Source organism: Macrotis lagotis, chromosome X, assembly GCF_037893015.1.
Source record: "Macrotis lagotis isolate mMagLag1 chromosome X, bilby.v1.9.chrom.fasta, whole genome shotgun sequence".
Classification (NCBI taxonomy): domain Eukaryota; kingdom Metazoa; phylum Chordata; class Mammalia; order Peramelemorphia; family Peramelidae; genus Macrotis; species Macrotis lagotis.
In genome coordinates, this window is record NC_133666.1 from 504,233,445 (window position 1) to 504,248,644 (window position 15,200).

The 15,200-nt window shown below is 33.1% G+C and overlaps 1 protein-coding gene across 1 annotated transcript in view; it reads right to left on the reverse strand.

The window, feature by feature from the left end:
- The window catches only part of LOC141499312 (F-actin-uncapping protein LRRC16A), a 201,563-nt gene that overhangs the window by 134,898 nt on the left and 51,465 nt on the right, over window positions 1-15,200 (reverse strand). The window contains exons 9-10 of the mRNA XM_074202092.1: window positions 8,901-8,989; window positions 7,742-7,836 (exon numbers count right to left, since the gene is read on the reverse strand). Of these exons, the coding sequence (XP_074058193.1) occupies window positions 7,742-7,836; window positions 8,901-8,989 (184 nt within the window). The remainder of the gene's footprint in view (window positions 1-7,741; window positions 7,837-8,900; window positions 8,990-15,200) is intronic.

Genomic DNA, 15,200 nt, shown 5'->3' on the forward strand with positions numbered 1-15,200 from the left:
CATTTATTTCTATATTCTCTAGTATTTTCGATAGGAATGAGTACTTTTTTCAAAAGCCTTTCATCCATATGCAGAGAAAAAAAAAACATGGAGTTTTAAGTACACACCATGTTCAGTTTTAAAACTTCTTTAATGTCTTTTCTTCCTTTCTCAAAAGTTCTCTTCTTTCCCCCTAGGACCTCTTTCATAACATGACTAACATGTAAATATGTTAAACAAAATTCACATTAACAGGGAAGGGAGAGTGATAGAAAAATGTGGAACTCATAAATTTTCAAATGGATGAATGGTGAAAAATTACCATAGCTATGTAATTGGAAAAATGAAATAAAATTTCAAAAAGAAAGTTATTTTATCAAAATTCAGAATTACTTCATGAATTAAAAAAAAACTTTATTGAAATTCATATGAGTTCTTTTGTTTAATCTTATGTCATCTCTTCCATTAATGATTTCCTTCATCCCACAGTTAGAACTGATCCCTTCTTGGGGAAGCTAGGTGATGCAGTGGATAGAGCACGGGTCCTGGAGTCAGGAGGACCTAAGTTCAAATGCAGCCTCAGACACTTAAAAATGGCCTGTGTGACCTTGGACAAGTCACTTAACCCATGGCCTTAAATTTTAAAAAAACCAGAATATCTTCTCAAATCAAAATGTTCTTTCTTGGACCCTCTTTCTCCTATCAACTATATGCAGATGATGCCTATGTATGCATCCCTAATCTTTCTTTCTGAGTACAAGTCTCATTATTAACAGCTGCCTATCAGATATATCAAACTGGGGGTCCTATGGGCATCTCTAACTCAACATGTTCAACATTTTCCTTTCTTTCCCCATCTCTACCCCAAATCTAACTCAACTTTCCTAATAGTGTCAAGAGCACCACCATTTTGTGGTCACCAATGTTTGCAACCTTGGTTGATTACTCACACTCACCACCCTACATAGTCTTGAGGGTTTTATTTTAACAACATATTTCATATGTGGCCCCTTGTCTCTATTCTCACAGCCACCACCCTAGTGCAGGTCCTTATCACCTCAAGACTGGACTATTACAATAGCTTGCTTGATGCCCTCACTGTCTCAAGTCTCTTTACATCCAAATCACTCTTCATTCAGTTGCCAAAGTGCTTTTCCTAAATTCTGATCATGTCATCTCCTCCCTCCTATTAATAAATTCAAGTGGCTGCCTTTATCTCAGGAATCAATCTTTTTTACATTTAAAGTTCTTCCTTCCTTTTCAATCTTCTTAATTTTTACTTTTTTCCAAACTCTCTACAATGCAGTTACACTGGCCTATCTGCTATTCCTCAAAAATTTCCTAACTGCAGATCTTTTCAGTGGTTCTTTACGATTTTTGAAATGCTCTTCTTCCTCATCTTGCCTCCTTTAGCTTTTCTAGTCACCTTCTGCAGGAGACCTTCCTTGCCCCTTCTTCTATCACATTCCCTCTGAAATTACTTTCCATTTACATTCTATATCTTATATGCACATAGTTACTTTCATGGTGTCTCCTCCAATAGAATGGAAGCTTTATACTTATTCAAGCTTCAAGACCTTTTTCTAATTTTTTCTTTGAATTTTGTCTGTGTGTGTGTGTGTGTGTGTGTGTGTGTGTGTGTGCGTGTCTGTCTGTTTTGTCAAAATGCAAAAAAGCTACTAAACAGATTTGGTCTCAGGAAGTCTTCCTTTCTCTAGACTTGGTGCTCTGTCCTCTGTGTCAAGTAACAACAAATTTGTAGCAAATGCTACAAAAGAAAGTTTCCTTGAAGTTCTCTGCCATTCTTTCTATAATTGCTTTACATAATTTGCTTTCCTGGGGTTAATCTACCTATCAATAAAAGAAAGATGAGCAAAACATACAGAAAAGAAGTTTGAGAATTCACAAACAACAGACAACAAATATAATTTTTAAATGAACTCTACAATAAGAAAAGGAAATAAGATTACTTACTTTGAAAAATGGTTCAATGATAGAGTAGGGTGTGGTGGTAAGAGAAGCTTTAAGTTTTATAAATGTACAGCAAAGAGAGGCAACCTTTCAGTTACTGACAGAACAAGAGGCAAATTTTAATAGTCTAGTTGATTAGCATAAACAATTTGAAGTTGATGGTGGTAACACTCCCTGAAAATAAAAGTGTTTTCTGTCTGGGGATCGCTAAATTCTAATAAATGCATCGATCAAATGAGATAACAGTGTTTTGGAGATAACAGATATAGTGTTTTGGAAACTTTAAAGCATTATAAAAATTCTAGGCATTATTGTTATGATTATAATTATTGTGGAAGTTGCATGCACAAGTAGTCGAATAAAATTAAAAAGAGTTCACATAGAAAATTTATCAGAAGATGCTTAGGGTTTTTACTCCATTTCTACTGGCATCATACAATCTTGTTTTAAAATTAAAAAATGAAAACACAATTTTAAAGAATGTTTCTTGAAATGAAGAAATGTAAAAAAACTAGAGACTTAGATTGATTATTAATCATGTAATGGAAGTATGGTAGCTTTTATGGTATAGGTAGAGGGGGAAAGGAGAAGAGGAGGAGGAAAGACTCAATTACAGCTTCACCTTCTTTTAAATAATTTTACCAAACTGAGGAATAATTGTAAAAAAAATGTTTAGCATTGCAGTGTGCCATCTGATTCTATTAACTCACATTTAGGAGGAAATTAAATTTGACATTGTAGAATTAACCCATAAACAACTTTGATACTTGAAATACCTATGATATTATCATTTACAATTCTAGCATATAAAGATTTTTTTTAATAATCAGCAAAGTAGAAACAAAATAAGCCCTTGTTAGTGAGGAATAAAAATATGTAGTTAAGCAGCAAAAGACTACCATCAAGTTAAGAAAAATATTGAGAAAAAATCCAATTATAAGATGAAAGAAAAAAATTTCCCTCTAATTTTGAGAAACTGTATAGATTTAAATACCATCTCTGTGATTTTAAAGCTTTCCAATTTCACTACAATGATTTCTAAAGATTCAGTTTAGATGTAAACTAATTCACATACTATTCCATTACTGAATTACTATATTCAAGGAAACATTTTTTTATTATGAGAAATGAATTAAAAATATTTTCATTTTGGAAAAAAAGCCTGCATCTGAATAGCTATAATAGGGCATAATATACTAACATTGCTGGTGTACGCATTCTTAAATTACAAAAGTAACCAATATTCCTTTGAGATACTGTTCTGTCTTTATCATAAATATAATATATAGCTTACTACTTAAATATGTTGTGAACTAAAATCTAAAGAAAAGCAAGGTATTTTGTCTAACTACATATGCCAATACCTGTTTTTCTTATAATAATGATATAACCATCTGAAAATTTTATTAGTATTATGAAATAAAAGTAATAATCCAATACTACTGATTAAAAATAAACTGTTTGTATTCAATCCCACAAGTAATCCATAAACCATATCAGATAATCATCTGATACCAAAGTTAATACATATTCCCACTCACACCCACACCTGCACACACCAAGACATTTAGAGATATAAACAAAGCGTGGGGATGGGGAGGGAGAAAGGAGGGGGAAAAGGAAAAGAAAAGGGAGTGGGAGAGGGAAGGGTTGGGAAAGGGGAAGAGAGGGAGGGAAGGAAGAATGCAGAGAGATTTTACTAACCAGCTATCTAGATCATAAACACTAAATAAATACAAAATAAATAAAATTTCAAAGGGTCCATTGTTGGGAATCAGAAAAGGCCTCATATAAAACATATGGAACAAATTGTAAAATACAGAGACAGAAGACAGAATGTAAATTATCAGTCTCATAATTTTATCAAAAACGGAAATGAAGCTGAGTGTGACCAATTCTTGTAGAAACCAGGCTAGTTTTTTGTTATCATCACTTCCTTTTCTAGATATTCATTAACCATCCCTTTTAATAATATTTTGTGTGTGCTGCTGGAAATGAAGTCAAGATCATTCAATCATTTGTTAGCCTATCATTTGAAAATTCCACTCTCTCCATTATATTTTTTGTGGGAGTGGGGGAAAAGAGGAAAATTTGCCTTTTCACATACCTGCAACCTCTCTTATTCCCTATTATTTTTCCCATTTCAAAAATCATTTATCTTTCATTTTTATAAAAATAAGATCTCTCATTTTTTCAAGGGAAATGTAGATAGAAATTCTGGAATCCTTCAGGTGAATTTTTATTTTTTTAAAAACAGGAGCTTCTAAGGAAATAAATTATTTTGTATACTGAAATTAATGGGCAAAGTCTCCAACAGTTCAATTACAAAAAGATCAGAAAAGAATAGAAAAATACACACAATTTAGAATTTCCAAGGAAATCAAGAATGAAATGGTCTAAGTCTGAAGACCTGTAAATTCTATAAAGGTGATGCATTTTGTCTATACACAAATGAGATTCATATTATTTGATGAAATCAAACCTCACAATTAGTTCACTGTGAAACAGTAAAAGAAATACTCAAAAAGTAAAGAAAATAAACATTCAATAATACCAAAGTTAGGGAGTTGGAGGATGGAAAAGTGTGAAACAAATAATGGGAAAAAACTTGTAAATCAATGCAGTTGATTTTCAGAAGATTGTGGTAGCTTCTCAGACTATATGGACCAATTATGGAGTAACCATGACTCTTATCAGATGATACAACATATGCTATTGACTCTAGTAAAAAAAGCAACAGGGCAAGATAGTCAATGTCTCCCTCCTGTGAGTGTGTGGAGGGTGAACAAATATCCACCTGGCTTGAACAAACAAAAAATGTGCTGCCTTCCTACTGTATTGCATGTGCTTCGTCAAATTTAGGAGATAACACATACTTCTATAATGTTAAAGATAGAGATCAAATCAACTGGTCTAATTTTTCAGACTAAGGAATAATATACAGTAACAAAAACACTGTGCGACTTTTTTTTTATTACTTTCAGAAGAAACAGAGGAGGTTAATGAAAGTGATTAAAAAGTCTAAACATTTCAAATATCTTTTTCTGTAGCTGAAATCTTAATTCAAGTTTTACACTATACTGAATTTCTTAGTTTATGAATGATCTAATGATTTAGTTTTCCTAAAAGGAGATTATTAAATACATGAATAGTATAGGGTTGGGTTTTTTTTTGCAAGGCAAACGGGGTTAAGTGGCTTGCCCAAGGCCACACAGCTAGGTAATTATTAAGTGTCCGAGACCGGATTTGAACCCAGGTACTCCCGACTCCAGGGCTGGTGCTTTATCCACTACACCACCTAGACACCCCAATACATGAATAGTATAAACAAAATAACATCACTCAAGTATGACTAATACTTTGCCATAGCATGGTGATGATAATACAAGCTCTGGCAGGTTCCCCTATTTGAGGGGTATGGGTTATTAAGTGCCTGAAGTATAAAAGTCATCTTTTTTTTCACCCTCAGAGAACATAAGATCCAATTTGGCAATGCCATGTGCCAAACTGAAAATAACTACAATGAATGTTAATAGAGTTCTGAGATAAGGAAAGGGAACACCTATACCATATAATTTAACAATTAAATTACTTTACAAATGTCATTTTATTTGATCTGCACAATTCTGTAAAGTTGGTGCTATGATTATCTCTACTTGGCAATTAAGGAAACAGAGGCAGAGTTGCTAAGATCTGCCCAAATCACACTAGTCACACACAGACACTCTGCCCAAAGCTAATAACTGAGGTTATATTTGAACTCACGCATTCTTGAATACAGACATACCACTCTATACACCTGCCTAGATTGGAGGGTAGGAGCACTGGGTTGTAAGTGGTATCAAGGAAGGTTTCAAAGAAGAAATATAACTTAAAAGGGGGGTGGAGGAATGAGTGGATTCTTATAAGTTAAGTAATCAAAAGATTTGAACAAACAATTTTTACAAGAAGTACAAATGATCAATCAATAACAAACATTCTATTAAGGGTCTACTATGTGCCAGACACTGATCAGAAACTACAAAGGAACAGCTAAGGTGGCACAGTAGATAGAGCACTGGCCCTGAAGTCAGGAGGACTTGAGTTCAAATCCGGCCTTGGATACTTAATAATTACCTAGCAGTATGACCTTGAGCAAGTCACTTAACCCCATTGCCTTGCAAAAAAACAAAAAACCCCAATCACACACACACACACACACACACACACACACAATATATATATATATATATATATATATATATATATATATACATACATATATCAATAATAAAGCATATCAATTCATGAATAAGAAGAGAAATACAAATTAAAACTACCCTGAGGTTTTACTTTATATCCACTAATCAGACAAAGCTGATAAAGAACAGAACTGATTAATTTTGGGTGTTTTATAGGAAGACATCAGAGCACCAACATCTCTGGAAAACAGTCGGGATTAACTGGAGAAAAGACTCTCAACTATTTTATATTATCTGATTAAATGATCTCACCAGTAGGCATATACCCCAAGAAGTTAATGACAGAAAAAGAGATCCTACAGATACTACTGTCTCCAAAACAACAGTCTTTGTGGTAGCAAAAGATCAAGAAGGAAAGTGAGCACTTTTCAAGTAGAAAAATCCTCATGAGATTGCAGTATGAGAATATAATAGAATATTAATGCATTGAGCAAAGGATTAATATGCTTGTAATAAACAGATGAAGAACTATAGAAATCAATAAAGAATAATGAAAGCAAAACCAAAATATATATATATATATATATATATATATATATATATATATATATATATGTATGTATGTATGTATGTATGTATCAGAGGTTCAGTGGAAGGAGCATTGGGCTTGAAGTCCAGAAGATCTGAGTTCAAATTTGTCCTCAGATGATTCTGAGCTGTGTGATGTTGGGCAAGTCATTTAGCCTTCATTTGCTTTAAACCAATGGAGAAGGAAATGGCAAACTATTCCAAGATCTTGTGAAGAAAACCCTATGGACAATTTGGAGTGCTAGAATCCACATGGTCATGAAGAGTCAGATATAACTGAACAACAATAACAATAACAATGTAAATAACAGTAATATGCTTCTGGTCCCAGATTAAACGATAAAACAGACTTCCTTCCTCTTCATAAAGAGGTGGGGACAAAGAATACAAAGAGCAGAATCTACTGGCAAATATTAAAAATGTTTGTTCTGTTTACTGCTTTTGCTTAGCTGTTTTTTCTGTGCTATAAGGAAGCATTTACTGAAAAAAGGAATTCTCAGGGAATATGTGGAAAAAATATCATAAATATTATTTTAAAAGAATAGGATAGAAAATGCAGGGAATATGGAATAAGGGGAATGTCAAATAGTTATAATACCACAAAAAATACAAAATTAAAATTACTAATTCCTATTAATTATTAATATTTGCTTAATCATGATAGGTAGAAGGAAGAGGAAAATATCAAAATATCAGAATGCTAAAATATTCCCCCTTCCTCATTTCTAAAAATTGATTGTTTTTTTAAAAATACGTTTTCCCCCTTCAGTCTGAAAACACTTTAAATTGTCAGGTTTATAAAAGAATCATGAAATTGACAATCATAGTCAATACCATTTTAATTACAGGATAAAGACTAGAAGAAAACTAATGAGTTATTTAAAAAAAGCCAATAACAATTATATTCATGATATAAGGACAATTTAGCATGTGAAAATCCATTATTCAGGCAAAAATTCAGTGAAAACTCACTAATCCTCTTAAATTTCTGGTAACAATGAAAAACTGAAATATTACAATACCTCTATCCTCAAGTGGATTGCTAGCAAGGTTAATTGTGTGAAGTCCTGAGTTGGGATTATGGGCTAGGGCATTGGCCAGTTTTTGTGCAAAATCTCTGAAAGTGAATAAAACAAGTATGGATTAAATATTAATACAGAATTTTAAGGCATTAATACAGTAACTGAAGCAGAGTGGAATCTATTTAGGGAGTTCATAATCTTAATGTTAGCCTTACCACATCTTAGGGAACACTTGGCATATCATATAAATTTCCTCACTGGGAGGCTTCATAAACTTTTCTGTGACCAGAAAAGGATTCCTTAGAATTAACCAGAAAGCCATTTTAAGAAAAGGCAATTCTGCTGATGAAAAATGTATGAGTTCAAAAAAAGAAATGATACAGTGTGTAAACTAAGAAAAGTATTTCTTTCTTTAAAGTTTCTGGTCTTATCCTTAAATTAAATAACCAATATGATTATCTCCTTAGGTTATTTCTGTTTATTGATTTTATTTGGTGCCTGTGTGTTTCTTTATTCCAATACTAAACCTGGTTTTTCTGAAAATTACTAGCAGGTTGTTCACCATATTTGATTTCTCATTCCACGAACTCCTAATGAATGCAAAGCTGATTGCTTTAATTGTTGAATCTAAAGGCTAAAATTGTAGCTTTTACCAGCACCATAATTTATCATAAAATCAAGATCATTATTTTAGTTATGTTTAGCTTCAAATAAAGCATTAAATGTTTTGATTAAGAAACTCTCTCCTTCTCCCACTTTGTGGTATTATAGTTCTTTGTTCCAATGAATTCAACCTTTTTAAATATCATGACCTGGATAAAGTCCATTTAAATGAATACTAATCATGAAATGAAGAGTATCTGAGTGTTGATGTACCAAAGGAGAAGACCAGTAAAGACTTATTAACAGAAGAGAGAAAATGAGGATGAATAATATAGCCAGTGAACCCAAAGTATCAGGGGACATCAAATACAAAGTGTTGGATGATTTTAAGTGTTTAAAAAAATAAAGACTTTCATGACATTGAAAGAAAGAATATGACTGGCTTACTCCTAGGAAAAAACACATCTCCCTCACAGGTTTGCATTTCCTGAAGGTATAAATAAGTGGGGATTGAGGGACATTTTAAAAAAAAAGAAGTATTCAGATAAGTACTTACGTTCTAAGCCCGGCATTTTCTAAAACCAATTCTTCCAATCGATTGGACCTACTCACCACTCTCAAGATTTGTTCGCAGACATCAGTGGACTGTAACAGAAACATTCTGTGACTATTCCATAATGCTAGATAAAATGCTGCATTGCAAAATATGCCAGTCTTTTGAAAATCTTAAAGTACTACATAAAAGTCAGATATTATTAGTCAGTGTCAAAAAATTAATGCACAGATTAAAATAAGGGACATGGAATTCTATCACAGTGATTAGTAAGCTGAGTTTACTGTTGAATATTCTATGCAAAAAAAGAGAAATGCAAATTAAAAATCTCAAGATTCAATTCATGTTTAAATTGAGAAAAATGACAAAATCCAAAATAAGGCAAATATTAGAGGAATTGTGGGAAAATAAGCATTCAGATGGTGGAGCTGTAAATTTGAATGGACAATTCTGAAAAAACAAGTTGAAACTATATCAGAAATATCATTGAACAATATATATCCTTTGACCAAAGGATATTGCTATAAGGCATATATCATAAGGAGGTCAAAGAAAAAAACCTGATAAGGTACAGGTATAGGGTACAGATATAGGTATAAGAATAGAGAAGAATGTGCTGATAAATGTTTAATAACAGTAGTCTGAGAAAGGAAAGGGGTAAAGAAAAAAAGGTGTTTATATAATACCTGTCAGGCTCTGTGCATTATTAAACAGTTTCTCCATCATTGTCTTAAGTCAATAAAGCAAACAAAGCCCTGACATGTAGCAACTGCTGATTTTAAAAATGGGAAATTCTCATACTGAAAATATTCATGGGTTCCATTATGCCCCTGGGTATGGGATAAGTATATGTATGTACATGTGTGTATCTACCCACACATTTGTATGTGTTTACATGTAAACATACATGCATGTTTAATGATATCCCAAAAGTCTTAGTGGAGCTTTAAGCTTTAATAGCTTAAAACTTTATCAACCCCTCTGGACGCCTCTAAATATATATACTTAGAGACAACACTTCTTGTGGATACCAAGGAACTGAGGAATGGCAAAACAAATTATATTACAATAATATATTATTATTGCGTTATAAGAATAGTTTTGAAAGACCTGTATGAACTGATCCAAAATGAAGCAAATAGAATCAGGAGAACAAATCATACCAACTATAATCATGTAAAGGAAAAACAAGACTAAAAAACATCATAGTTCAAATCAAGGCTATATCCAATATTGATTTCAAAGAATCAAAAGATAGGGATGCAAACCAAGAGGATGGGGAACAAAAAAGTGATAGTGTATTTTTGCAAACAGAAAGTCTGGTAAAATCAAATAAAACTGGATCTCTGCCAGTCAAATGTTTATTAGGAATGGCCAATATACTTAATTGTTTTACTTAACTGTATTTTGCTGTTGTTACTGTTGTTACAAGGGAGTCTTCTATTGGTTGGGGTATCACTTGGAAGTGACAATAATGTTTTAAAAATTAAATAAAAATATATATGTCTGTATCTGTGTGTATGTGTACACACACACACACACACACACACACACACACACACACACACACACAAACACACACAGGAGTATATTTTAAAAGTTGAAATGTACCACAGAGAATATGGATCTTTAAGAGTGCGCGCGCGCGTGCACACACACACACACACACACACACACACAAACGAATTTAAAATGCAGACAGGAAAGAAGGAAAATAAGATAACAATTGCAACTAAGGGAGCTGGGGGGAGAGGAAGCATAAGGGTAGGGAAGGAGAAAGGTCTATGATACTTTGTATATTTGAAAGGAATAACAAGTTGAGTTTAGTAGTTTGCAGTTTCATGAGCAATCTTTTTTTAACAGACTACATTATAGAAATCTTATTTTATTCCACAAATTATTTTTTTAAAGAAGAGCTGCCATAACAATTAAGTGTCTATGACTATTTTACTGGGAGGGGGAGAAAAATCTAGACTGATACTTTTAATAGTTTAGAGAGCTCTATACAATCTCCCTCTACTGATAAAGATTGACAAAATGTCAGTATTTCACAGTTCTCTAGGGTTATGGTGGCAAACTCAAATAAAAATGGAACCCTGCCAGCCAAATATTAACTAAAAAAACCACAAATCAATTATTATCGATGTTGTAATATATGCTTATTTATTTTGCTAAATATTTCCCAATTCCACATTAATCTGGTTACAATTCCACTCCAAAGTTATGTGGGCTGGAAGTTTGACATATTCCAATCCAGGGTACTGAGAGATTAAATGTAACAGAGTCAGAGAAAAAACTTCAGCTGAGATAGTCTCCACTTTAGGGTCAGTCTTTTATCCATTACACCGTACTTGCTTCCTCAGTATCTATGTAAATGTTTTAAAGTGGAATATTTAGGGCTAAACAAAAATAAATGAATGAATGAATGAATCTCTGTACACCTTACTCAATATGATAATTAATGTGGCTTTATTTGGAACACCAGTTCCAAAACGTTATGGTTCATTGCCTTGTATGATCACATTGACCACAGGATTATTAATCACTGGAACAATGCCTAAAACTTGAAAAAACTCAACCTAATATCAAGGGTAGAGACATATCTCTCTGAAAAAATAGCTTAGAAGTATACATTCAAGAAGAACATGGGGGTGGGGGAGGGAAGCAAAAATGGGAGAAAATTGTAAAATTCAAAATAAATGAAATCTTTCTAAAAAAAAGAATAGTGCCTGACCATTCCTATATGCTGTCTTATTCCATCCCAATAAATCATAATTCTATCCTATGAATTAAACTGCAATTCAGTTATCCAGTCACAAAAGAAACAGATCATAGAAATTCATTATATTTGAGCTTGAAAATGCAAATTACATTATGTTGATTCTCAAATTGTCACCCCCTTTTGTGAAAGAAACTGTTCTTCTATATTGTCATAATAAAAATTGTTAACTCAGAAGGACCTGACAGGAATTAATCTAACTTCTAAAACCAAATATATAACTATGAAATCTGGGATACTCTCAAGAAGAACCTGAAACAAACAGGGATCCAGAAGCATATATTTATTTCACGGGTAAAACAAAACTCCAAAATATAAGAGATTAAAGAAACTATTGAACAAAGTTGAGCCAACTTCTTTTTAAGACTTTAGTGTTCAAGCAGCATAATATGGTAAATTATTATAGAGTTATTTGTTCAACAAAATTTATTAAATGCCAAGTATGTATAAGGCACAGTGACTGATAAGAAAATGATTCAAGATATGGCTTGTACCATCAAGGGATTCAGTATTTTTAAAAAACTGGGTATTTACACAACTGATAATAATATGAGGTAGAATATGGCAAGAGTATGCTAAATTCCAGTTACTGTGTTTGGTGAAACAAAAGAAATAAAAAGGGCAACCATTTTACATGGAAATCAAGTTGAATTCAACAAAATTTATAAAGTATCTAAAACAAAAAAGCCTTGGCTAGAATATACAGTAGAAGAAGGCATATAAGCAGAATAGGTAACTTGGAGCCAGAATAAGTTAAGAAATTTGCATTTTATCCTACAGGCAAGAAGAGAACCATCAACAAATTTTTAAATGAGAGTAAAAGTTAGAACTTTGCAATAAGAAAATTTAACAATTTGATAAAATATGGATTAGAGAAAATATGAGAATTGGAGACAAGGAAGATGATACAACAGATCAAGAGATAGGTTATAAAGGTATACATTAAGGTCAAATACATTAACCAATATGTATATTACAAGAGAAATTAGAAACCCATTAAAAATCCCATATAAACAATAAAGATAAATGTAAAGTGTTAGGAATATAATTTGAGGAAGAATTTTTGAATAAGGGTCAGTTTTGATCAATTTTGGGGTTTTTTTTAAAGTAGTGAATGTGATAGGGGCAGCTAAGTGGCACAGTGGATAAAGCACCAGCCCTGGAGTCAGGAGTACCTGAGTTCATATCCAACCTAAGACACTTAATAATTACCTAGCTGTGTGGCCTTGGGCAAGCCACTTAACCCCATTTGCCTTGCAAAAACTTAAAAAAAAAAAAGTAGTGAATGTGGTCCAAGACAGATGGACATTCTGAGTGAACATGGAAAGGATAAAGTCTCAGAAGTAATACTAAGCACTGTCAGAGTGTAAGTATATTAGCAAGCAGTGAAGCTAATAAGGTAGTAGATATGAGTCATAAGAGTGATATAAGAGGGGAAAAGGAGTCACTTACATATTTGAAATACACATGTGATTCAATAGTAGTGGAAATATGGGGGAAGTAGATTATCCTAGCAGATATATCTCAGAGAGATTGGAACAGAAAGAAACTGGAAGAAAAAAGATCAGCTAGGAACCTAGACAAATAAGGGCATGGGGAGAGCAAAGCATAAATCAAAAAAACATGGAGGTAGAAATAGATGCATAATGATCTGAAAGCAGAGGTCAAGGGAAGATTAAAGTAAATTAATGACTAAGGTTGAGGTTCTGAGAAATTTAGGCAGAAACCATTTGATTCACCTTTAAATAAAGCAATTTTTCTCATAACAATTTATACAGGAGAAAAACAAAGTTCAGATATTTACAGGGAGCAAAAATAATAAGTTTTGGCGTGAGACATGAACTCAGTTCACCTGATTCCAAATTCAACACACCTTCCATTAATAAGGACTTCCTAATGTGGTTGAATAGAGATTTTCAAAATTATTACTGTTGCTCTAAATACCTTTTGCTCTTGAATACACTGTTAGGATAACAGAATATATGCTTCAAATGGGTTTTATTTCTTACATTTGCAGTGTACTAACAGATTATTCTCCAAAAGATTCCCACAACTTAAAATTTCTCTAATAAGCTAAAGAGGTTTTTTCACAACCCTACCAGAAATGAATTTTATCATTTTTCCTAATAGTATGAACTGTAAAGCTGGTTTCCCTTCAAATTAGATGGACTCTCCAGGATAATGCAATTTTCTTTAGACCAATGAAGACTCCTATGCTAAAATTATCAAGGAAACAATATGATCTTGAATGCTTTATGATGATTTTAAGTCAATTTTTCCAGCATTCATTCATCCTCTTTTAGTTGTGATATGAATTAAAAAATATGGATAAGACTCAAATAGGAAATAAGTTCCTTCTCAACTTTAAAGCAATACTGAAAATTGAGTTTCAGTTTTTCTGTAACCTTTGTCATAAGCTAATATACCTTTCTGGAACTTCACTGACTTGAGTCACAGATTGAAGAACTGATCAAAATAATCTTTATGTTTCTTTCAGTCTCTAAATCCTATAACACTATATCTAATATTTTAAATCTCAGATAATTTAGTGCTACTCCATGAATTAATAATACTTGAATAATGAAGGCATGTGTTTGTTCTCGTATTTTGCTGATATAAAAATAATCATATTTTCACATAATTTATAATAAGAAACAGTGTGGTACCATAGAAAGAGTGCCAACTGTGAGGGTCCAGGCTTGAATCCCAGCTGTGACTTACTTTTGGAGTGAAACTTGAGCAAGCCTCAACCCCTGGGCCTCACTTTCCTCATTTGTAAACTTGAGGTTGGGGGGGGGGGGAGGAAGAAGGAGCTGGTCTAGCTGGCATCTAAGATCCTTTAATTATAAACACCTTCCCCTTATCAGTGTATTTATTTTTCACCAAGTGGTTTCAAATACATTAATTCACTTTTATCTTCATAACAACCTAAGAGAGGTAGAATAGGTATGACTTCAAAGATAAGAATTTAAGTGACACTGACAAAGTCAAATGGTGGCGATGTCAGCTGAAAATTCAGGTTTTCTACCACCTAATACAGAGCTTATCACAGTGCTGGAACATAAAAGGTATTTCATTTTTGCTGTTTGTCCTGCATTATTGAAGAAGACCATGACATCATGACAAGCACATGAACTGGGATTAAGGGGGTGGGGAATGGATGTGCTAAGTCACCCCTCATGTTCTCCTCTGGAGCCATCTGGGTCCAGTGGTCAGATATGAATTAGGTCAACTGGAGATGGCCCTGGATATGATGCAGTCAGGTTAAGTGATTTGTCAAAGCTAATAAATGTCAAGTGTCTGAGACTGGATTTGAACTTGAGTCCTCCAGACTCCAGGGTCAGGGTTCTATCCACAGTGGAACTTAATAAATCTTTATTGACTGTCTTTTTGCCTTTAGTATCTAGGAATAGAAATGAAAGGGCTGTTTCAGTGGGTGATTTGTTTTTTCTTCTTTCTTTTTTTCTTGGGGGGGGTGGTTTGAAAAGCAATCAGATTAAGTGACTTTTCCAAGGTCACACAGC